The 25,530-nt window shown below is 39.7% G+C and overlaps 3 protein-coding genes across 4 annotated transcripts in view; 1 reads left to right on the forward strand and 2 right to left on the reverse strand.

Moving 5' to 3' along the window:
• Positions 1-2,045, reverse strand: part of hipk3 (homeodomain interacting protein kinase 3) — a 40,755-nt gene extending 38,710 nt beyond the window's left edge. The window contains exon 1 of the mRNA XM_022741655.1: positions 1,733-2,045. Coding sequence (XP_022597376.1) covers positions 1,733-1,805 — 73 coding nt within the window. The 5' untranslated portion in view covers positions 1,806-2,045. The remainder of the gene's footprint in view (positions 1-1,732) is intronic.
• A 2,806-nt stretch (positions 2,046-4,851) lies between these two features.
• cstf3 (cleavage stimulation factor subunit 3) lies at positions 4,852-16,348 on the forward strand. 2 transcript variants are annotated; one of them, XM_022742901.1, is made up of 20 exons: positions 4,852-5,045; positions 5,692-5,796; positions 5,968-6,063; positions 10,922-10,954; positions 11,977-12,074; positions 12,181-12,247; positions 12,336-12,370; positions 12,454-12,580; positions 12,693-12,770; positions 12,895-13,057; positions 13,374-13,483; positions 13,615-13,731; positions 13,820-14,038; positions 14,135-14,237; positions 14,446-14,515; positions 14,602-14,797; positions 14,910-15,060; positions 15,270-15,364; positions 15,485-15,545; positions 15,761-16,348. In XM_022742901.1, exons 1-20 carry the CDS (start codon positions 5,019-5,021, stop codon positions 15,958-15,960), a joined length of 2,151 nt encoding a protein of 716 aa, XP_022598622.1. In that variant the 5' UTR covers positions 4,852-5,018; the 3' UTR covers positions 15,961-16,348. The 2 variants fall into 2 exon arrangements, with proteins under 2 accessions (XP_022598622.1, XP_022598632.1); XM_022742911.1 differs by having other exon boundaries at positions 14,446-14,509.
• Positions 16,349-17,472: 1,124 nt separating this feature from the next.
• LOC111220429 (DEP domain-containing protein 7-like) lies at positions 17,473-25,340 on the reverse strand. The gene is made up of 9 exons (XM_022743516.1): positions 25,256-25,340; positions 22,347-22,809; positions 20,996-21,126; positions 20,673-20,865; positions 19,850-20,070; positions 19,567-19,709; positions 19,361-19,486; positions 18,962-19,040; positions 17,473-18,868 (listed from the first exon to the last, which is right to left on the reverse strand). Exons 2-9 carry the CDS (start codon positions 22,799-22,801, stop codon positions 18,645-18,647), a joined length of 1,572 nt encoding a protein of 523 aa, XP_022599237.1. The 5' UTR covers positions 22,802-22,809; positions 25,256-25,340; the 3' UTR covers positions 17,473-18,644.
• Between the last annotated feature and the right edge of the window lie 190 nt (positions 25,341-25,530).

Below are 25,530 nucleotides of genomic sequence, written 5' to 3' on the forward strand. Positions count from 1 at the left end.
AACACTGTTTAAACATTTATTTACTTATCTCACTGTGCTGACTTTCTTCTGGCTTTACTGGTATCATTATCACCCACAACCTTACTTCTGTGGCCTTGCTACTGATAAACTGAGAAATGTGACACACACACACACACACACACACACACACACACACACACACACACACACAGCAGACAGGAGTGTCTATGCAAAGGGGAATCACACAGAGCAGCACAGTACTGCACTGTACTCATGGTGCTGTCTCAAAAGGTTCACAGTATTCACAGATAACTGGGGCCAGCTTCACTACTATTTCACACATAGTAGGTTGTCAAACTTGAACACCATCTCTACTCATAAGAATGGATTTTGTGGTAAATAATTACTATCTGTATTATACCAGTGTTCCAGGCAATCAGAAAATTGTGTATAGATTTTAAAACAATAAAAACAGTAGGCCACTAACAGGAACTGTAACTAAAAAAGAGCAGCTATGATGCATTATACTTTTTGGACCAAATCAAGCTGCCATGACTGCTGCATAAGCCAAACCAGCCAAAACTTCCATTCAGTGTCTGGTGTACCACTGGAATGTTTCAGCTTAGGAAAACAAAGCATACACCCACATTTTGCTTCACCTTAGTGATGGGCAAAGACAGTCATACAGGACACACATGCAGACAGGGAAAGTACATAACTATTTAGTCTACAAAATGTGTCCACCATGGAGAGCTGGATTACTCTTTCAGGTTCTCATTTTCCAAACAAAATGGGTTTTAGTGGGACCAATAACTTGGTTCCCAGTCATATAAATAGCAGGTACTGTAGACTATATAACCTACAATTACTAGGCTACTTCTGCTTTGCTGGTGGGTGGTGGTAATTCCCAAACCCTATTCTTCTAGACCTTAACTAAGCCTATATCTACTCTTCAACATGAAATAAAAAAATTTCAAATAAAAAAACCAAAGTAACTTATTGCAGCCATGTTTAGATTACTTTGACATTGGTTCCGACTTTGGATGCTTATACCCTGTGTCTTTTGCTGTGTGTTTATATTTGCTAAGCTGAGTAGTGTGAAGTAAGGAAGGAGACTACTATCATAAGTTACTTTAAATTTATATATTTTTTTAATGGAGTCCCTTTTATTACTGTGTTGGACTGACAATGCATGTGGTGGTGCACAGCAATAACTTAATCATTGAGACCCCAGCTATAGTGGACAAAATATTAGACACTTTACAGCACTTACCAGAATTTAGCCGGAAAGCCGCTGTCAGTGCCACTAAGGAAGCCAGGTGTTATCGAACATAAATTAAGTAATAATACATCACTCACAAGTTCAGTCACTCGGTCCATTTATGGTAGGTAATACTGGCAGAATCGACTATGTTAGTTTATATAGGTTAGCTCATGATAAAAGCAACATGTTGAAAAGACATCGATGGGTCCTCGTGAAAAGAACACTGGAGAGTGTCCAGTTCATTCACGGTAATAATTACCACCAACGTCATCGCTGCTGCTGTTTGGCAGGATATCAAAAATAAAATCACCACTTGTAAATTCATTACTCAAAGTGCCGACATAGCTAGCTACGTACGAAGCTACAGCTGAAACCTTATACTGTCAAAAGCTCGCTAGCTAACTTTGTAGCTAAGTTATGAGTTTGTATTACGTCACATTTAAACTAACATTTCAAAGGTTAACTCGCACAAATATCACCATTGACAGCCTTTACCCAACAACTTACCTTCACATAGAGTCACTATAAGTATAATCCAGGGCTTCTCTGAACATGTTATGGACTTATAAATCCATACCATGAACAGTTCGCCTGCATTGCTGCCATCTTGTCCTAGACGACAGGAAGGGAGAGCTCGCTCTCGGTAACGCCACCATCTCCCACATTTTAAACATTAAATAACTCCTGCATATAAGCGTCCACAAACACCACACCGAGCCCAGGTCGTAGCTACACAGTTCAAATTCGTCTCCTTCCTCTTAGGGCGATGCAGCCCATCTCTGAAAGGGTGTCCGTTACCCCGTCTAGACGTGCGGTGCTGCGGCCCTGCCAGCCTCTAACATGTCCCTTTTCTCTAGCAACTGCAAGCAAATGTTTGTGAACTGACGGCATTGACCAGACCGGAGTAATCGATCAGCGAGCAGATACAAAGATTCAGGACTCAGAGGGATATTCACTTGCAATACAATACAAAGGAGAAAGGGGGGGAATTATCAATTATCATCACTAGAAATATTTAGTGAGAAGATACACATTGTGTGAAATGTTAAATTATATGTGTTTTAAAGGATGAGAGGAATAAAAGAAGGGACTACTGTGATCAGAGGGGTTACAATGTACATTTGACTTGTGAATAAAATACATTAAAGGTATAGGCCTTTGTTAAACATTTGCTATTTACTTACCTGCAAGTTGATAGAGAAATTGCTATGGTAATACATTTGCATTCCTTGGATATCTCCTTAATCTAACAACACTGAAAGTTCAACATAGAGTACATAGTTGAAAGAGCTTTATAGGTAATAACAGTGAGTGGTAAGGAGATCAAGTTAACGAGCAAATTATGTACTTTATTTTACAGGCATATGCATAATGAAATGAAAGTAGAGTCTAGTGATTAATGTTAATAACCAATTCCACAAAAGTGTGCAAAAATGTAATTAAAAAAACAGCCATGTACAAATATCATTGATCAGTTTCTGAAATGTGTATCATATTTGATACTTAATGAAGTCAATATATGCAACCAATAATTTATTTTCTTTCTTTTTAGCAGACTGTTAACAACACAGTGTTCTTAAGGAAATTACTGGTGGTGCACAAGCTGAAGTCTACTGCTCAGACAGTCAGGAGGCACCCAGCTGACAAAGAAAGCTGCTCATAAGCCCCTGGTGTCTGAGAGGACCAGCTGTAACCTAATCTACCAAAAGGTCTTTGTCTTTCCCAGTTCTCACCAGTTCCCACCCACAGTTACAGACAACAAACCACCATTCCTGGTCAGCCATAAAGCAGGTGTGAACACCTCTTGTCTAACCTGGTGCATTATTAGTAAACACAGCTGGTGCGGCAATAGTAGAAGCCCCCTGTAAGTTGGTTTAGCTTCATGAAAGACACAAAAGTGCTTCCTAGAGATACGTTGTCCCACGTAGGCTCCTGTCAGTTGTGCATGGGTTAACTTCAGATCTAGACAGACATATTCCTGAATAAACTGACAACAAAAACACTATCAACAGTGTTCTGCAAAAGTACATTAATTATGTTTCCAAATTTAACTCAAAGCATTGCATTTTTTGCTTTTTCTTCACAACAAATGTTGGCTCAACCAAGACTCAATCACATTCACACACAGAGCAGAGTAAAAACATGACGTCACTGGACTACTACATTCTATAAGCTCATATATATCATATACACGAGTTTTCTAAAAGCGTTGTATGTGAGGAAAAAAACAAGTCTTCTTCACTTTTGATCAGATAATTGCTCTGTGGTCTTTTGCTCTGGTCTGTTTCAGGTTGTTGACCAGATTCTTATAAGCGCGCGCTCTCGGTGGCTATCCTTTGTCTCCCCCTGTTGGCCAGCATGGCAACCAGCATTCTGCAGTACAAAAGGAGCTTTTGTTGATGTTGCTGACACATATTTTGCCATGTTAGTTATGATAACTAATCGTATTAATCGTGTATAGTCTTACTGACAAAATGGCTAAAGGGTCAAAACATAAACATTAGGGATATGAGTTACGGTCGTAAACATCCGTCTATAATGACCATACACAATGACCACTGCAAGAAGCCACCTACAGACCAAAATTATAAGCTTGCTTTACAGTTCGTATGAATGACATGAACGCACCTGCTTATAAACATTGTAAAAGATAATTTAATTAAGCAATATCACACGAAAGTGAGTGATGTTGTACCGAATATCAGCACGGCTTTGATTCAGTCATAGTTACAAGACAATCACATCCGTACTGATATTCAGTACAACATCACGGCCTCAAGTGTGATATTGCTTTCATACAACAGTTATATGAGAGCCATATTAGTTAAATAAGCAACAACAGATTATGATCTGTTTGTTTATTTTATCATTTATTTGGCTACGCAAACACAAATAGTTCCGCAACTGGACTGGTACTGACTGTTGCTAAGCAACACATAAACATTTCCCTGACCTACACACTGCACATTAGCTTGCTACTTTGTCTACACGTTACCTCAGGTGTGCACTGAAATACCCAGGCTTTTTCCCTTTTCTGACGATCATCAAATGTTATTTCTGGAATATTCATCTTTGCAAAGGTTGTTATAATCTGAGATAGATAACGGCCGTTAATGTAACGCCAATTAATGGTTAATAGAACACCTGTAAAGCAGAGTGATACATGTAGTTCAGTGCTGTTATACTTTAAATCAGCACTCATTTGGAATGCCCCTCGTCCAATCAAATCACTTGGTCGGAATTAACTGTTGTATAAGACGTCTACATGGGGCATTTATATTTTGCTTGACCTTTTTTTCAAGCAAATCTCTCGATTAATCAGTGAAACAATTAGCAGATTAATTGATAAGATAATTAAACTCATAGTTGCAGCCTATGATTGCAGCACTAGTGGACGGTTTAGTTTCAAAAAGTCATCACTGCAGTGGGCCTGCTTGTTTAAACGTTACGTAATAATTTACGAATAGTGCGAGGATGCATTGCACCACATAATGTGTGCAGTCAAATTTTAAGTTGCTTCAGCTAGTTTGGTTTTGTGGACATTAATATTTTATTTTGAAAGAATTGGCACCGGAAGTGTTATTGTTGTTGCTGTTGGCGAAGCGGAACACAAGTTTCACGCCATTTTGAGGTATCGGCCGGCCGTTGAGCAGCTAGTTGCTTGAGGGCAATGTGATCGACCCTTTTGAAGCTATGCCGATTACTTAGTCGTTTTTTTAAATTGCCATCACGTTATTATTTGAGCGTCCATCCAACTGATTTAACATTTCTAACCTAGATTACTCTTCCAGCCATGTCCACCGAGGGAACAGCCGACCAGGTAGCTACATGCAGTTCTGCTCAGGGGCAAGCTAACCCTCACTGAAACGCTAGCATCATTTAATTTGTTTTTTTATTCGGGTAATATTAGTAAATAAACTCTGTTACAGTGTATGCATTATGTAGTGACTTTTTATACGCCAGTAGTAGCTTGTATGACACATTTACGCAGACAATTCGTGATTTGTATGGGTTCGTCGTAAAGCTCCAAGTTTAGCTTGTCATGCGCCATATTGACTGGCTAGTTGTAGCATAGTTGCTACTTTTGGTTGACCATCGTTAACGCATTGTGCTTACTTAATATCACCTACATTTTACCTTGGCATTAACATACAGATACTGTTAGTTAATCACCTTTAGTGGTTGTAGTTTTCACTGTGCTGGGTGTTCCTCAATCGTGCCAACTATAAGGACATAGCTAGCTAGAGTTAAAACGATTGATTTATTTACAAACCACAAGCCAGGTGTTCCTAATGGTTTTAAACATTCGGCGGGGGCATAGCTGATAATTTACGGTCCCGTTTATCAATACCCAGCCAATCCCAATACCATAAGCCCGTAGGCCCCTAGAGTCATTACCACAACATAACCATCACAGTCTGTTCAGCAGCATAAATCTTTTGTCCTTTGCTTTTGTGTTTTTGCAGGCGGCAGCAGAGTATATTCCAGAGAAGGTGAAGAAGGCAGAGAAGAAGTTGGAAGAAAACCCATATGACCTTGACGCATGGAGCATTCTGATTCGAGAAGCACAGGTTTAGTGACACAGAGTTGCATTCCTGGGGTTAAGCAAACTGGGAATAAGGGGTGGGGAGGGTAGTGGGGCAGGGGATATAAATTGTTTAAATACACTACATCTTTTTCCCATATGATTGCTTCTTCATATATTAAATAGTGTGCATTGTAAATCCATTCTTCTTCTTTAGAACCAACCCATAGATAAAGCAAGGAAGACATATGAGCGACTTGTCACACAGTTCCCAAGTTCTGGCAGATTCTGGAAACTATTCATTGAAGCTGAGGTTAATACTTTTTTTTTTTTAGTGTGCATGGCTGGGAATTTTCTAACATGATCAACAATGTGATTTTCACACAACCAAACTGTCTCTTACTTCAATGAAGTTTAAAGTCACAATTCTTGTTTAGAATCCCTAGACCTGGCTACTTGGTTGCAATTATCAGCTCTAACTCAAAGAGTTTTCATCACAAGTGTATTATAGATGGTCAGGAGAAAGGAATAGACACTTTGACAATTGAAAGCTTCTACCTACCTGACAATATCCTATACAATAAATTACCTGGATTGAACATAGATGTAGGATAATGTAAAATTTATCAGGTTCTCGCTAGACTCATTAAGAATTGTGCCTTTAAACACAAACAAAGGGGAAAATAGCTCTAACCATTTCTTTTTCAGAAAATTCTTATGTTCCCAGGATTTAAAAAAGAAAAAAAAAACATTTATCTGCGCCATATTTAAATGGGGTAAAGTGCATTTGTTGCATGTTTGATCTGCAACAGTATTAAAACTATTTTAATGGTATTGGAGTGCATTAGCCTTTTATTCACTTGTCGTGTCAATTTATTGCCTCCTGTGTCATTTCTTTCGGGTAATTTTATAAACAAATATTTTGATTGTGTGGCCCATTCTTTCCTTGAGACATATCCTCCCCACTCCTCCTGAATATATGAGCAGTGACCCATTTGCTTTAATGCCACCCACAGGCTTTGATCTTATACAGTCAGCTACTGATAGGATGATTCATTTTCCCTTTTCCCATTATCATTTTTGCTAACCTGATGAACCTGATGATTTTCTGATGCCCCCCAACTCTGCCGATGACTGCTGCAATTGGTGTTAAACACATTGCTTGCACAAAGTTGCACATTGTCATCAATCATCAGAATTGAGCTTCTAGTTAAGTCCAGTGTGTAGGTCTGGGAAATGATTACCTCTATGCTGCTGTATGTTGAGGCTGCATTGGTTGTCGTTTGTTGTTGTGTGCTTGCTCCCATGTGTGAAGCTATCCCTGGACATATTATGTTGGGAAAATGGTAAAAGAACACATTGCTGCCTTTTCCTACTGGACTTGGCTTTTCAGGAACTGTTCTTAATAATTTAGGCTAGCCAACAGTTGGCACTAACTGTACTTGTGCCAGTAAATCATCAGTAGCAAACTCTAGATGATTTGTGGATCATAAGAATATGCAGCACATCACAGAGACGGTTCAAATAAAGCAGATTGAAAGATTTGAACATCACTGAAGCTTTATTTTTCTGGAAGGCAGGTACATTGTTATAGGTGACACATTTGAAGGATAGTGTCCAGCTAAATGACAAATAATGTTTTTTGTTATTAAGATGAAATTTTTTAAAAATTTCTGAATTGAAAAGGCACATTGTACTGTGATCGTTATCGGGTGGGTATGGTTAAATTTAAACTCACCTGCGGATCTTTAGTAAATAGGCTTTAGCAGACTGTTGTTAGTGAGTTGCTAAACCCAGGAATACATAATATGATACAAAACTGTTAAAATAATAATAATTAGGTATATGTTCTGTATTGTCAGGTGATTTAAGTAAGGTTAATGTATTTAAGTTGTAATTGACAAGTTGTGCTTGTGCATGTAGCCCGTGGTTTTCTTTTATTGGGTTCCTACCAAATATATATATACTCAGCTAATAATAGTTAAGGGGGAAGTGGGTGGAAAAAGGCAGGGGCTAGGGACCAGAGTCAAATTCCTTGTACGCATAAACCTATTTGGCCAATGAAGTCGATTTATTTGGAGCTTATTATACTTGTATGTATTTATTTTCAATCTCTTTTCACCTTATTAGTTTTATATACCTGCTAAACTTCAAACCACAATTTATTCCAAAACACAATCTAGGTATTAGTTCAGCATATTTGCATAGAGGTTTCTGTTTGCTGAAATGACACACTGGTTATCTGAGCCGGCATGAAGCTTGTTTTTTTTTTATTCCTGTTGAAGATTTAAAAGCAGATAGTGACATTTTCAAAGTAGTATCCAAGGCATGTATTGGTAGGATATTTTTATAGTTAACACTTTATTTGTAACTCATAGTATAAAGACACTTCTTTATCTGGTAAGTATGTGGATAAGCTCTTATCTTTCCCCTTTATTTGAACTACATCATAGAAGTACGTTAGAACTATAAAATTACCAACCCAAGATGAAAATCCTCATAGCCTTACTAAACATATTTATGCTAAATTCTCCATATTCTGCAATTTTTTATTTTTTGGGTGGGGAGGGGTGGTCAAAAGTACAAAGCAGGAAGTAAGAGAATAGTCTGTCCTTGTGTTAGTGTGTGCACAATTGCTCTCTTGAGATTTTACAAAGACCTCATTTGCATAAAAGTTGCACACTAGGCAAATCACACCAAGTCCAGAGAGAGAGAGTCCAGCTCTCACATTGCATTCACTGAAATGCCCAGTGCACTATGAGAAAGGGTGCCCTGGGGTGAAGTTTGCCAGCACATGTTGACTGACACAATGGTGGAGGTTACTGTCGCTTTATGTTTTAGCCCCATAGCATGGTGTTAGGAAACACGAGAGTATATTAAGGCCAACGTCCGCAGTCTCAGTGTTTCAGATTATCACAGGTTATTTGTTGTAATTAAAAACACATTTCTGCCTGTTTTTAAGGATTACATCATGGCTAGTATGCTCTATGATAAAGAAAAAATGTAGTTTTTATTTTAAGGGAGAAAAACAGCCGGATCTCAGATCGTCTTAGAGTCTTTTTTCTCAAATAAGGAAATGTGACAATCTCATGTCTTGTATTTGCAACATTGTATTTCCTCCTGATAATTATCTAAAAGTGGAATTTACTGCTTGGTTGTAGAATTGGTGTATGTTTTCAAACTTGCTAACTGCAATGTAGAAAGATTATCATTCAGTACTGTTTGCATTTATGGGCTATAGGACCTAAGAAAATTGAATTTCAGTATCTCTTGGAAACTACTGTCCTGTTTCCACCTAAAAAATTTGGTTGGTCAGAGAATTTTTCAGGCTAGTCATCTTTAACAAATCGTGAAGATTATGTAATGGTTTATTTTCCTAATGAAAATGAGAGATTACTGATCATACTGAACATACTGGTCATTTCAGTAATCTCTTTCTGCATCTTACCTCCCCTTATCAACTTTCCCTCCCATAAGGTGGTTGTGTAATTGTTAAGTTTATGCCTAATTATTCAACGTTATTATGTGAATTTTCTTTTATTATATTAAAGTAAGTTCATAGTGTGATCACATAGGTGTGTTGTTAATTTTCTTCCGGTAGGCATCTTCAGTAGAATTTGTGCTTTGAGTCTATCATGTAAACTGCTACTAAAGACTTCCCCTTACAACAGCTGATAAATATGTACTAATGTAACCCTCCAGGAGGAGAATCTAGAAAGTCTTGTAACCATCTCACGTGACTCATCTAAATATTTCTTATTCATATCAGAATCTAACTTGTGCTTTTTATATAGCTAGTCCATTTCAGTATAGCACATGAAAACGTTAGATTTGCATCAGATGTTGTACAAGCTCAGATTTTACAGATTCTGGGAACTACTTATGATTCTGTCACATGGATTTCATACTTCTACATCAAGTAACGAGTAAATGTGCAACGTTTTGCTTAGAAAATCATGTATTTGATTGTGTAGTTCTGATTATTGGAAAAAAAAAAAAAAAACGTGCTGAAACTGTTGTAACTAAAAATTTCAGATTCCAGCTTGTATTTCTGAGGCATTATATAATATTTGCAGGCAAATAATTAAAAATGCACATTTCTATTGGGAGATGCTTTTTCTAAACCACACATATTATGTCTCCCTCTAATTATAGTCAGCTTGGTCTCTTTTTTTTTTTAATGAAGGTGAAAGCTTAATGTGACAGATGTGCTATTGCGGTGCTTGGAATGAGCAAGTAATGTAGGTCAGTCTTTTTTAGGGATGGTACCCTGAAGGCCCTCTAAACTGCATCACATCTAGTTTTAAGAAATTATTTCCTAGACGATACACTGATGAGTGGGTCTAGTGTAGAGGCTTTTTTCCTGTTTTGTTGGTCAGCCAACACTTTCAAATTTTGAATTCCACTACTTTGTTCATTAGTTACATAAATAACCAAAACAAACTTTTCATCTTGAATTGTTAAATGTAGCATGTTCAATGCAGAAGAATTTAAGTTTTTAGTATTTTTTTTTTTTTTTTGGCTTTTAAAAAAGTGGAAAGTTGAGAATTGACAAAATACAAAGGGAGAGAGTAATCGAACCAGGAATGTTGTAGTCACATTATATGAAATCTGTCACTACCAGAAAAGTGCTGCTTTTATACTTTGTAGAGCATATTAACATAAGCACAGTGGGATAGGATCAGTCCACCAAACATAGCTAATACCACAGAAACGACAGCCTCTCCTGTCTGTACTGCAGGATGCTGCGAGACTGTTGCTTCAGCTCATCAACAGTAGGCCATTTGAAATTCATTCCTGCAACACTGTTTACCAAGGCAACAGACTCGCCTAAGGCTGTGAAAGGAAGTGATTTAAATGTCAAATACTTGTATTTCTCAGATTATGAGCGTCTTTTTCCACAAAGTTAATATTTAAATTCTGCATTCTGATCTTTTTGCCAGGATTTTTTTCTGTAACGAGGTCACTGGTGCTTTTCTGGGTCATGTGGCGCAATCTACAAAGAAAATAAACCCCTTTTTTTTTAAAAGTAATTTGTCATTCTTGTGTGAATTTCACTTTGTTGATCGCGTGTGTGTGAATGGTTTCATTTGCATGAATGCATGTTTCCTGTAAGGTTTAAAAGTAGAGGAGACTTTTGAATTAACATTGCATTTACACTCTATTTGCAGATCAAGGCTAAAAACTATGACAAGGTAGAAAAGGTAAGTGTCCATCACACTCACGAAAGCTGACTAGTATTATTTTTATATCTGGGTAGGGTCATCTCACTTTTTCTAATCAAACTAGCTGTCCTCTACTATAAGAACCTTTTTGTGATTTTCCACTAGAATATGCACACATGCTTTTATAGTGTACATTTAAAGTCATCAGTATATTGTAAGGCATCTGAAAATGAATGTGAAAGGCATATCATTTGGTCCAGTCATTTCAAACAGCTCACATACTTGCAACATTTCGAGTTTAAGTCCCAGAATCAAAACAAATCCTCATAATTTAACAAACTAACAAAAGGAAGTGTGCAAGTTTTGAGAAAATGTATTTTGAAAATGAATGCAAGGCCTTTGAAGTGTGAGTTGATTCCATGCTTACTGGTTTGCAAACATCTATTACTTTGTGGTCCTATGACTTTATTATAGGATAATATCTTGTGTTTTATCTCTGCTGGTAACACCTTTCAACTGATGGCACTGGAACAAATCAACCTCTGCATTGGTGTGTTCTTCAATCATGCTGGGTTTCCATGCTTTTCATAGATTCTGTGAGTCCTAACCTAAAATGTCCACTTTGTTCAGTATTTACCTGAATGACAATGCAACGCATCAAGACATTTGTATCCCTCAAACAATCTGAGTTTGGAGGAGCTCACTGAAATGTGGGCCACATCTGAGGCCTGTCTATTGAAGCAGGATAAGTGGAGTGCACTAGCTGTGCTGAGGAGACACCCCCCCCACCCCCGCCCCCCACCCCCCACCCCCTTATATGGGGGCATATGGGCTGCAGTAAAAACCGCTTTTCTGGGCTTTCCATGGTGCAGTTGTTAATCCTCCTACATGGGATCTACCACTAATGATCAGAAGGCTAGTTTGAGCATGGGATTATTAAAGCAAACAGTTGAAACACTGAGGATGGGTAGTTGTCTTGTAGAATATACACAGAATATATAAAACAAGTGTTTGTGTCTCTATTCCACTTATTTTTATCCTTCCATACTCTCGCCCCGTAGTTGTTTCAGAGATGCCTAATGAAAGTGTTGCACATCGACCTGTGGAAATGCTACCTCTCATATGTTCGAGAGACCAAAGGGAAGCTACCCAGCTACAAGTAAGAGAACATGCTGCATATAGTGGGGTGAACTGAAGGATGTTGACATACTGCTGTACTCTAAAATACACATTTTACTTAATCCAGTTATTTTTATTCTTCTCAGAGAGAAGATGGCCCAGGCTTATGACTTTGCCCTGGATAAAATCGGCATGGAAATAATGTCTTATCAGGTACACAGATGTGAACAATTTATTTGTACTTGTGTATATGAGTTTCTGTTAACTGCTGTCACCTAACAGCTAATCTCTCTTCTCACAGATTTGGGTGGACTACATCAACTTCCTCAAAGGAGTGTAAGTATTTATCCTGTAATATTATGAGACTTAAACTGCATCAGCCAACTCTGAAATGACATTTGCGTTTGTCGTTTTATCAGTGAGGCTGTGGGCTCATACGCGGAGAACCAGCGAATCACTGCAGTACGGCGGGTGTACCAGAGAGGCTGTGTGAACCCCATGATCAACATTGAGCAGCTCTGGAGAGATTATAGCAAATATGAAGAGGTAAGAGGCCGACCCAGGTTCTAACTATGCGTTTGCACATAAGGAGTTTTAGCTGTTTAAAGGCACTAGAGAGTGAGGGAGTGCTTGACTGACTTCTCTATTTCATAACCAGGGGATCAATGTGCACTTGGCCAAAAAGATGATTGAGGATCGAAGCAGAGACTACATGAACGCCAGGAGAGTTGCTAAAGTAAGATTATCCACACAAAGTGTCACAATTATACACTGACTTGTTTTGAATCTTTGTGCTATATATTGAAGTCAAGCTTTCTCTGTAAACTAATATAAACTGTTGTGTGGTGTGTGTAATCCAGGAGTATGAGACTGTGATGAAGGGTTTGGACAGGAATGCACCCTCAGTACCCCCCCAGAACTCCCCTCAGGAAGCCCAGCAAGTGGAAATGTGGAAGAAGTACATCCAGTGGGAAAAAAGCAACCCATTACGCACAGAAGACCAGACCCTCATCACAAAGAGAGGTTATTATTTGTCATCAAGATATATTGGGTTGTGTTAGAATTTGTAAATCTTCGCTATATATGCCTCCCGTATGTCCCAAAAATGAGTAAATAAATATGCCTCAAAAGGCTGGTGATTTCAGTAATTATGCTGGTGTGTGATTTTAATCATTGTTTGAACATTATTCAATGGAAATACTGAGAGTACAATAGATCTTTGTCCTGTAGGAATGCAGCCACTAGAGGGCACAGGTCGACACTTCTCTCCCCACTCATGTTTGAGTATTTTACGAAGATGAGATATTGTCATGAATTGCTGTCCTGTTCTGTGTTGCAGTCATGTTTGCCTATGAGCAGTGCCTGCTGGTGCTTGGCCACCATCCTGACATATGGTATGAGGCAGCACAGTACCTGGAGCAGTCCAGCAAACTGCTGGCAGAGAAAGGGGTGAGAGATGAAACCTTTTTCACACTCAGATTTTATGTGAAATCGACAAAGACCTGTTGAGTATTTTTAGAAAAGTCAAACATGGACACAAAACAGTTGTATAACACTTTTAAATGTTTTTTTTCTCTCAGGATATGAATAATTCCAAGCTGTTCAGCGACGAGGCAGCTAACATCTATGAACGTGCCATTGGGACTCTTCTGAAGAAGAACATGCTTCTGTACTTTTCATTTGCTGACTATGAAGAAGTGAGTGCCCAGGTGCTTATTCAGTCGCAACCAAGACGGTGAGAGACACAGGGACTTATCAGCATATTTCTATTTGCCGTCCTCACAGAGCCGCATGAAGTATGAGAAGGTCCACAGCATCTATAATAAACTGTTGGCCATTGAAGACATTGACCCCACGCTGGTCTACATCCAGTACATGAAGTTTGCCAGGAGGGCGGAGGGCATCAAATCAGGTCGCACCATCTTCAAAAAGGCCCGGGAGGATCCACGCACACGCCACCATGTTTACGTGACTGCAGCACTGATGGAGTACTACTGCAGCAAGGTGAAGACACATATAATCACATTTAGTTTATGTATGGTGTGACTAAAATCAATCTTACATTGTTTTTTAATAAACTCTTTTCATTTTTCCCGACAGGATAAATCGGTGGCTTTTAAGATTTTCGAGCTTGGTTTGAAGAAATATGGTGACATTCCAGAGTACATACTGGCATACATTGATTACCTCTCACATCTTAATGGTAGGTAAAGTGTAATAAAAGGCACAGAATGTAGGAAATATATTTTCTTTGCTATTAATCCATTAATCTAAGACATTGTTACAAGGATATTGCTTTACATCTAATACAAATGTTTGTTGATGACATTTGATACTATAAGGAAGCAGTGTTGTTTTAGTATCAGCTGCGTCATACTGATGGAAAATAAATGTGCTTCTTCTCTCTCCAGAGGATAACAACACCAGGGTTCTGTTTGAACGTGTCCTCACCTCAGGAAGCCTGTCACCAGAAAAGTCAGGGTAACGTCAAGTATTTAAATAAGTTTTCGTAAAAATTGATATCTCCGATGATGTTTGTTCACTTTGATTTGTCTTTCGCTCCTCAGTGAGATCTGGGCTCGGTTCCTGGCCTTTGAGAGCAACATAGGAGACCTGGCTAGTATTCTGAAAGTAGAGCGCAGGCGTTTCACTGCCTTCAAGGATGAGTATGAGGGCAAAGAAACGGCTTTGCTCGTAGACAGATACAAGTTCATGGACCTGTATCCCTGCTCTACCAGTGAACTCAAGGCCCTTGGATACAAGGTGTGTATTTTGCCCTTTGTTGAGGGAACAAAATGCATCTCTTGCTGCCAAAACAGTTACCCAGAGCAAGCTTTTCTATGATATTTAAACATTTTCTAATGTGTGTTTGCAGGATGTGTCCCGTGCCAAACTGGCAGCACTACTTCCAGAGACTGTGGTGGCGCCCTCTGTGCCTGCACTGAAGGATGAAGCTGACCGTAAACCTGAGTACCCCAAACCTGACACCAATCAGATGATCCCCTTCCAGCCACGTCACCTTGCCCGTACGTAGTCCTTAGCTGCCCGAACTATTCCCTCAAATCCAGTACATTTTATGATACATCAGTGAAACCCTGTGTTTGAGACTCATGCCCATCACACAAGATCATTAGTCTTTATATGTCTTGACATCTTTCTTTGCTCTCTCTTCTACATTGACTTGATGCATAAAAAGATTCATCTTTGATGCAGCCTCTTGTGTTTCTCCCCACAGCTCCAGGTTTACACCCTGTCCCTGGTGGAGTTTTCCCAGTCCCCCCAGCTGCTGTTGTTCTAATGAAGCTGCTCCCTCCGCCTACATGCTTTACTGTGAGTAGCAGCAGCTTAATGCTGCCAAGCTCATATTTACTGGTAATGAACAAAAAACGAACGCAGCAGGGTTTTTTTTCTGCTAGGACTCAAAGAATCTGTGATTGTGTCTTGCTGCAGGGCCCCTTTGTTCAAGTGGATGAGCTCATGGAAACTTTTAGGAGATGCACACTTCCTGAGAGTAAGTTGCTTTTGTCAGCACTTCAGAGGAATCCAGAACAGAATGTCTGTTTTTAGCCACACTAGCAACGTGGCTCTGGTGATGGAAATGTCAGTCAGATGATCGGTCACGTACCCCACGATTGGCCCAACACTGGTCCAAAGTAAACTCATTGTGTTAAGATGTTATTCTGCCCCCTATTTGACCTGTTACTGATGTATTTTCTGTCTTTTTAGCTGTTGATGCTGCTGTAGAGCTGATCACTGGCAGACAGCCCGATGCAGGAGGGGAGGGCAATGGATCCATGGAGAACCATGCTATTGCCAAGTCACTCAAGAGGCCTAATGCAGACTCCGATGAGGAGGATGACAAAGGAGCTGTGGCTCCGCCCATACATGACATCTACCGAGCACGCCAACAGAAGAGGATTCGATAAAATAAAACGGAGTGAACCCAACAAGAATGTAATCTTAGTAGCTGGTCATATGGGGTAAACGTACATGTCCATATTTCAGAGTGTCTCACAGATTATACATCCTTTGATGTCTGTACAGAAGACGAGCATACATATACACAAACTCACACAGTCGTACATACAGTATGCACACTTGGGTGTTCTTGTGGCTTTTGTTTGTTAACAGTTTTTATTTTTAAAGACTGACCATTATACTGTAAAAAATTTTTAATTCAACTGTTCATTTTGGCACACAGTTCAGTTTTGGCCTTGTGATCTCCCAGTGATGGCAAAGTGGAATTAAGCTTTTTTTAGATAACTGGAGGAAACACAGTTGTTTCAATAAAAGTGGGGGAAAAAATCAACCATATTTGCTTTGTTTTTGTTTTTTGACTTGCTTTATGCTTTAATCCCACCTTTCTCTGAGTGGACATTTTATTAAGACGTCTTTAGCACAGCAATGCCAGGCCTTATTATGGCCACTAGATGGCAGTATGAAACTTAGTTGTTGGTCTAAAAGGTTCAATCATCCCTTGAAATAATCTGATTCTCTCTATGGAGGATAACAGAATCTCAGGTTTAGCATTATCCACTTAACAGAAGGTCAGAAGAAGATCATTTTGAAAATGGTCTGTAGTTGGGCAAAGAATGTGTGCTGCTGCATTTTGGCTATGTAAAACAAACAAACAAAAAAATATATGTTTATTGTAGCTGTGTAAAAAAAAAAAAACCCTCAGAATTAGCTCTCCAATCCAGGCAGTTCTTAAACTCTACTTCATATAAAAACATACAACTTACATAAAGAACGTTTTTTTAATATTTGCCAGCTGCTGGTTTTCACATTGTACTGATTGCCCCATTATTTGTCTGCCCAGCACAGCCTTTGTTCTGAGCATGAGGCAGCCTATCTCACCTCCGAGTCTATTCACAGGTAACACTGTGACATGAAACACTTTCCACAGAACACTAGTCTACTGCCACATAATGAAGTCTGAATTCTATTTTGAAATTTGCATTATTTTAGAAGTCTCTGCCTATTGCTCTTAGAAACTAAAACTGACTGTAAAAAACAAAAACATATATCTATGATAACGTCTTTACTTTTGTGGGTGTTTGTATTCAATAGTTTCTGAATGATAAATGTGAGAGAATCATTTGTTTCCTTTAAAGTGTTTTAGTAGAGCTCCCCACCAAGAGGACCTATCAAAGAAAGTAATTGCATGGTTCTTTCTGGTTTCTCGTTCTTGTTTTGCTCTCTAGCATCAACAAAACTACCTGAACAAAAGGTCTCGAAAGGAAAGTACCTCTCATTTTCTCATTACAATTGATAAGCTACTGTTTGCATTTCAAACTCTGGACTCTTGAGATGTTGAGATGAAAGCGTGTGTGTTTTGGCTGGAACTTCTTAATGTAAACAATGACAGAATATGAGAAAAGGAAAGGGGCTTTCATGAACATTGAACTCAAACATTATTTCCAAAACTATGTCTTTATTTTAGAGATACACAGTGTGTGTATGGATGTCAGTTTTTACAGCTTCATTAGTTGACAGAGCACCTAAAGCCCACTCTCAGTAACACATATGGAGGTGACTGTATTTGCAACTGTATTTGACAGAAAAAGCCATGTCCACTGCTCGGCTTGTGTTTAAATAGGCCTGGGCCATAAAGCTCTGTCTCAAAATGAGCACAATATTGAATAATATTTGTGTTTGATAGACACATTTCTGGGCAATCCAGATGGAATTTGTTTTCTTTTTATCAGCACATACACATTTTGTGTCTCCAATGAAAAAAGGGGTAACCTACATGTATGAATGAATTTCAGCTGAATTTTATCAAGACCTGGCAAAATGTGTGCGGCTTAAAGTTAGTCCTGGAATGCTTCTGTCACCTGGAGATGCGGAAGCGATTTCCTCAGGTGATTAGAGAGGGGCACAAAACCTTATTTCAAACAGAACCTTGAAAATGCAGCTAAAACGCAGCTATGGTTAAGGTTTTCAGTCAAAAAAAAAAATTACAAACATCTGTTTTGCTGATTTGTAGCAACAAACACAAACCCCCAGAGGGCTGATTCTCATGAATGCCTCTGACTGTTTACTACAGCACATCATTAGACTTTCAGATTTGCAGGTTCAAATTTCCGTTTGATGGTTCCTCAGTCTGTGCATCGCACTGTATATGAGAAACCACATGAACAGACACATTTTCTAATTCTAACATTGTTCCTATTGCACAAGCACAGAGAATACATCCATTGAAAAGTGACATGCAGACTTGTCCTTACTGGCTTGCAGATACAGAACGTCATCAAGACGCATTGCAGTGTGAAAACAAAACAAAACAAAAAAGCTTTCAGGAACACATGGTTCTCTTTGTCGTTCTGGGAAAGTAACAGTCTCACATATAACTGACAGTCATTTCATGTTAGTGTCCTGCACCAAAGAAAATATTTTTTTTAAATTTAAGACATGTAAAAAGTAAATATGTCCTTAAATATCGCAGCTTATTAAGAGTCTCTACAATTAAAATTCACATTCTTTTTCAGTAGTTTAAACAATTTACATACAAGCAAAGAAAATCCACTTACTATACCGCACATCATCGTATCAGATTTTCTTCTTACATCTATGTCTTTTTACATTATGATACATGATCTAATAAATATTACTGTAGCAACATGTTGATACTGGACAATCTATTTCCAAAGTACTGAACAAAAATCTCTGGATGGCCTTTATAAAACTGTCCCAGCAGCCGTCTCTTTTCTCTGGCGGAGAGTTTTGGGTCCTCGTGGACTGTCCGGAGTAAGGACCAAAGTTCTTCTTTGGTGGTTTTCTGTGCATTTTCTGAATAGGCCTTAGCACTCAGTCTTGTGCAGAATGTCGACCCTGCAGTAAAGAGAGATGGAGAAGCAAAAATTGAGAGTAGGAAAAGTTTGGTCGCACAAATAAGAATAAGAGATAAAAGGAAAATGTGCAAACCTGTTATCATATCTGGATCCTTCCCTTTCACAATGTTCACTATTCTGTCACTGACCATCTTGTGCAAGGAAACAGGAATCTGGTGGGAAGAGAGCAATAAAAGAAAACATTAAGGTTCCATTTACTTTGACTTAACGATCCAACATTAATATGAATAAAATGTTTGTTTTGTTTGTAGCTGTCTGTGATCTCACAAAGTCAGACACATGTGATTTATGAATTCTCTCTCCAGTAATATCCAACGTCTGATTGGTTACAAGTCTGCTTCTGAACAGCCTGTGTAAACAGCTTTTTATCTACCCTGCGCCTAAGGTCTCTTGCAGAGATTGCTACATCCCTCCTACAACAACAAATGCACACGTACACACACTGGCAAAGAGGAAAATTAGCAGCACTCACTTTGAAAAGATCACAGTGGTTATCCATCATAAACAGAACCATCAAGTCCACCTTTCCTTTGGAGAGTCTTCTGCTGTAGACGATGGCACTTGAGAAAGACCTCTTCACCGCCATTCTGTTCTCAATCTGACAGAGGATTATTTAGAGTTAATAACAATCTAACAAACTCATCTTCAGAGACACACAAGATGCGCACAAGTGCCCACCTCTTTGTGCAGTTTGACCTCCTGTGGTTTGGCTGCAGTGGCCATGAATCTCAGCAGTCTGCGTAGCTCCTCCCTGCTGCGAGAGTCCTGCAGCTTCAGGCTCAGCTGCAGAGCCTCCAGAGCTTGCTCCTGCTTGCCGTTCACTGACAAACAACCACAGAAAATACAAGGATGAAAATGCGGAACTTGATCAAATTAGTCTTTGTGATTATAATGTATTTGAAATAGCCCTCCTAAAAAAAACAACAGGGTACCTAAGAGCCCTTATAGCTCCTCCTCTTACCGAGTAATTCCGAGATGCCAGAGTGAATGTCGAAGACGTGGTTGCTGAGCAGTGGTGGCTGTTGTGTGTGTCCGTAATGCTGAGCCAGGACCTCATAGAGCAGCCTCTTACACTGGACCACGTCGTTTGCACAAGCAGCCAAACCTCGACTGACCTCAACCACTAGTTCATCAGGCAGAAACTCCAGACAGTCCACTGCCCCTGACATCCACTCATCAGCCCTGAGGGGGAGGGAAGTAGTGTGATTTTAGACACAGACAGCAGATTGAACAAAGTCAAGCGAGTGAGAGATACAAATAAGGTCAGATAAGCTCTTGATCTTCAGTGTTTTGGAGACAATTTGTCTGCTTCCAGCAAAGTAACATAGACTTCTTTTTTTTTTTAAGTGTTTTTTCAGGCATTTTTGCCTTTATTCTTCTGATAGGACAGTGAGAGATAGAGAATAAAGTCAGGCAGAGAGAGAGAAAGAGTGGACTCGAACCCATGGCCACTGAGGTTAGGACTAAGCCTGTGTGGTACACACCCTACCACGTTAAAACCAGGCTCGAATTATTTTTTTATTCATGTAGGTTACACATAATCAGTAATAAAATAATAATTTCATCATGATTATTTGCTCAGGCAGAGGTAGCAACACCACATTATAAAACTATACATACTATAGACTACACACTATTATATTCAGAAGTTTGTCTGGGTAGCAGCTGGTAAAGAGTTAAAAAAAAAAACCCCAGTGGATTAGGATTGACAGAAATATGGATTTGAATAAGAAAATTGACTTTTATAGCAGACAGTAAAACTGTAAATGCTTTTGAGGACTTACTGGGCTTCGCTGAAGGCCTTGAGGACCTCTCGGTCTAGGTAGCTGGATGTGTACAACAGGTCTGGGTCACTGTCTGTGCCATGCAGGGGAGGCCGAGATGCGTCCTTGCCCTCTAATAAGTTCTCCAGTAGGGGGAGCTCTATCAGCTGCAACAGCCTGAACACTGCCTGCTGGTGCCACACCTCATCCACACCTGTTAAAAGTCAGAAGTGTCTTAGGTGCACAAATACACAGACACACGAGTATGACCAAGCATTTACTGCACACAGCCGGTCCTGTTTTGCATCATTCTCCTGTGTCTCATCAGATAGAGGACAACTTACGCTCTTGTGAGAGGCCGAGGTTGATCATCTGAGGGGTGATGGTCGAGCCCAGGTTGAGGTTTCCCAGCACGTCCTCCATTGTTTTGTCTGTTGTTACAGGGGAGTGGGTGGAGTAGCCCAGCACCTCTTGTCTGAAGAGTAACATAATTACAGCAATCAGTGCAAAATGATTGAAGAGAGGAAAAAAAACAGACTTATTACAGGAACAAATGTGGCGTCAGGCTGCAAATGTTTTCTAGTACATGTGATTCAGTCTCAATTTACTGCTGCTTTGATTACAGTCATTTCATATCAAACTGACAAAATAAATGTTCTATTTTCAACATTAAACAGTTTCTGATGACCATTGAATTGGATGTGAAGTTCTTCTTTTTTGTTTACATTGCATTATTGCCATTAAGACTTGACTCGGCCCATGCTGCAAACAACAAAAGCCTCACTTAAACTGCTTGAGCACATGGCTCATCTCCCATTAGGGACTTATAGCATAGTCCAGCTTGGAGCTGTCACTCTGATAAAAACATCAGATCAGAAGGGAGCAAACACAAAGTCCTGAGGCCATGTGTTAGCAAGCATCCTGCCTGTCTCTGCTTTGTGCTCCACGGCATCACTAGAACGTGACTCTCCAGCCACAAAGTAAAGGAGAATTGACTGACTGACACTTATTCGCTTTCTTGCTGAGAGTCAGATGAGATGTTCTATAACATTATCATGTCTGAACTGTCAATATGAAGCTACAGCCAGCAGCCAGTCACTCAGCTTAGCTTAGCACAAAACACTACAAAACACTACAACTACGAAATTCGAAAACGCCAAAAAACTGTCTGTGAAACAAAAAAATTGCTTTTACACTTCAGTTGCAGTATTGCAAACGAATGAAATATAACATGCTACTTAGCGAGATTTAGAAGTTCCTTTGTTACAGAGCCGAGCTAGTTTCCCGCTATTTCCGGTCTTTGTGCTAAGCTTTAAAATGACGATACAGACATGAGAGTGTTCCTTCTCATTTCACTCTCACCAAGAAAAAGAATAAAACATGTTGGAGCAAGAACCTCAGTGGTTTTCTATCTCTTACGTCTCTCTTCTAATATTACATTTAGATTTTGCTATTTAAGTTGGTATTTAAACTTAAAATTGCAATACTGGTAATGAAGGGGTTACTGGAAATGAATGGTATCAAGACATGTCTACATGATGGGAGTTCAAGAATCTCATGCCATGCCTCACTAGCTTTCAGAGGCTGCCAGTCTAAAGCCATGCTGGATTTTGGATTAACTCCTGGCTATCAGGAGAAAGGAGAACAAAGCAAATCAAAATTGAGATCTGAAGATGTTGTGACATGAGTCTGTACCTTTCACGTGACGGACTATAGCTGTTCTTGTTCCTGTTCATGCTCGGTGAGTCATAGCCGCTCTCGATGGTACTAGTGGAGTGAGAGTTGGCGTTGGTCAGCGATGATGAGGAGCTGGTTGCCGGGCTCAGGAACCTGTACAAACTGCAACTACTGTCCTCAAACGTTGCCCTCTTCTTTTCCTTCCCGAATACTTTAATGCCCACGGGCTCAAACACCCTCGAGTCCATCAGGGCCTGGCAAAGACGGACGGCCTTGTAGCGAGGCACTGCCTCATCGCCAAAGAAACGGTTGAGGGTGATGTGTGCCAACACCACATCCACTGCCTCTGAGCCCAGGAAGCAGTCATGGTAGGACTTGAGGTTGTGGCGCCGGCGCTTGACCTCCACATGAGTGTGGAGATTGGAGATGATGCTGCTCCAGATATAAGTGGCCCGGAAAGGCTTCCCAGCCATGCCTTGTCCTGATGGAGGAGGACAGGAGAGAATCAGTGGATGGAAAAGGAGACCTGAAGTGGAGGTGATAAACTCTTTAATCAACCAAGAAAAGCAGGGAATGAGCTTCCTTGACATTTCATAATCACAGTTCACAAGATTCATAATTCAAATGCTGCACAGATTCCAACTAACTGGCAATGACAATAGCACTTAGAATACTAGTGGCTGAAAGGATTAGTTGGTTGGTAAATCAATTGAAAATGAATCAACAACAATTTATTTTCTAATCAATTAATCATTTCAATAATTCATCAACTAATTTTTGCAAGTTGGAAACTTCTCAAAATGGATTTCCTGCTTTTCTGTGGGTTAAATCATTGTAAATTTAATATTTTCAGGTTCGGACCACTGGTCAGACTAAGCCATTGATCAGTTAATGAGACAAATAATCACATAATTAACAAAAGCAACAAGAAAAAACAGGATGAAAATAAACTTTTATACATGCAGACGCTATAAAACCCCAACACAACTAATTCAACTTCCCTAAACACTAATCCCTTTGGTGATCCAGTTGTCCACAACTGTCTCAGCTTTGTCTATTGTCTGAGTAATTTCTCAGAAACTACAGAGAATTGTGCTTTCTGTCTTCACCAAACACACACTCCCTGTCCTCTGTGTATCGTCACATAATCTGAATCTGGATTTGAGTTACTGTACGTGGGTGTAACAGCGCGAGGTCCAGGATCAATGTATCCCATTGGTGTAGTAGTCAAACCCAAATCCTCTTTTGAGGCCTGTTTGTGTGCAGTATTGAAAAGCTTAATTTTAATACAATTAACATGACTAACGTTTAAGAATCAAATACTGAAGTCAACAAAAGCATCAAATGTGCCTGATGTACCATAACAGACACCCAACACAATCTTTGTACACAGCCGGCGACACTCAGATCACATGCACAAGGAAACAGAGACAATGATCATATTGTGAGCCTTCTCTCACAAGAGATATCCTAATATCTTCCTGTTGTGTTTTCCACTGGATGGGCTGCATTGCTACTAATACAGGTGCGTAAAGCAGTAGGTGGTTTGTGCAACCAAACACAAAGACATGCTCAAAACTCCATCAAGTTTTTTCTCAACATAATCTAATCTGCCTGTCTTTGTTAGATTGGTTTTTGTTGATGGAAAACGATTTGTGTCATTCACCACGAGCCAGACCTATGAAACAAAGTTAAGCTGGCCTTAGTGAGATGTTACTGTGGCTTTCATCTCACAACAGGAAACATTTAAAGCCTGTTGAGCAAATGCTAGGGGAGGATCTGAGAGATTCACTAAGGCCAGAGGCAATAAATCAGGCACCTGACAGCAGCAGCCAGGCTCCATGTTATGATAACACAACATGACAAATACAATTAGTGACCCATCTGTGAAACTTGAAAACAAAAACACCCGGGAACAGGACAGCGGTAAGCAGATGTTTGCCCACTCGTTTCAGAAAATACAACAGCTCATTGAGAGAAGGGGAAGGTGTGCGGTAGGTATCTTGGTGATCTACTGATTAATGAGATGCATCTGAGTCAAACTGCGTGTCCCTCTGGGGGAGAAGAAACTGTGCTGAACTGGGGATTTGCATATCAGGGAAGAACAACAGGAACAACAGCAGTTGTTCACAGAAGAACACCTTTAAACAATTTGCATGAATAATAGGAAGACAATTCAATTAAATATTTCCTTCATTGCAACCAGAAATTCTAATTTGAGAAGATATCCTCAAAATACATAGAAGTAGCCTACANTATATTTTTTTTTTTTTACAAATATCAGTCAGTGCACTCATTTTAAACTCACTGTAAATGCAGAACATAATAGGAATTATATAGGCCTACTATTTGAACAATTAGTAGAAAAAACTGCATTATCAGAATAAAGTCCTTGATTTAGGAGTTAGGGCAGGACCATCTGGAGAATCCCATCAGGGGTCCCTGGATTACCACTCACACAATAAATCCGGATCTGATCAATATCCATTAATGCTTGTTCAAAGAGGTACAAAAAAAAAGGAAAAAAAAAAAGTGGGGGTCAGGCGGGGGTCAAAACAATCCTGGGAACCCGGCTCTGCTCTGTCACCTCTTGTTGCTTGCGCCAGGCAGAGATTTGAGCCCAGTTTGCATAGCTGACGCCATGTCTCCTTCCTTGTGACTCTGTAAAAACCCATCAGGTAGACTGTGGCACGATGCAAGAGGGAACTGACCTGCGTTTCAGCCAAGGACAACAGTGCGCCGTGTGTTTGCACACATCAGTGGAGGTAAATAATCGCAGAGGGAGCAGCGCAGTTAGCACAGCTAGATACAACTCCCTAAACCTGAGCTAGTATTATCACTGCAGCAGTGAAGCCAACACACGTGAAAATAATATTATATGAATAAATAATATAAGTTTAACCTGCAACAAGCACAAATCTACTCACTTCAAGCAATGAAAACGCACTGTGGCACCATCAGACCAATTGCAGCAGGTTGATAATAGCCTGCGGCCGACACCTTCATTCCTCCAGCATGCTGACACTAGTGAGATTTAACCGATCAAGCCGCGGGACACAGTATGAACCCGTATGAATTTGAACCCTCATATCCTGTGCGGTATATACTGGCAGCAGACCCAACTGCAGATACAGCAAAACAAATACTGTTCACGTACCTGAAGGATGGGTAAGTCCCCCTCAGCTCTCAGCACTTGTGGTCA

Source organism: Seriola dumerili, unplaced genomic scaffold, assembly GCF_002260705.1.
Source record: "Seriola dumerili isolate Sdu_G_001 unplaced genomic scaffold, Sdu_1.0 BDQW01000003.1, whole genome shotgun sequence".
Taxonomy (NCBI): domain Eukaryota; kingdom Metazoa; phylum Chordata; class Actinopteri; order Carangiformes; family Carangidae; genus Seriola; species Seriola dumerili.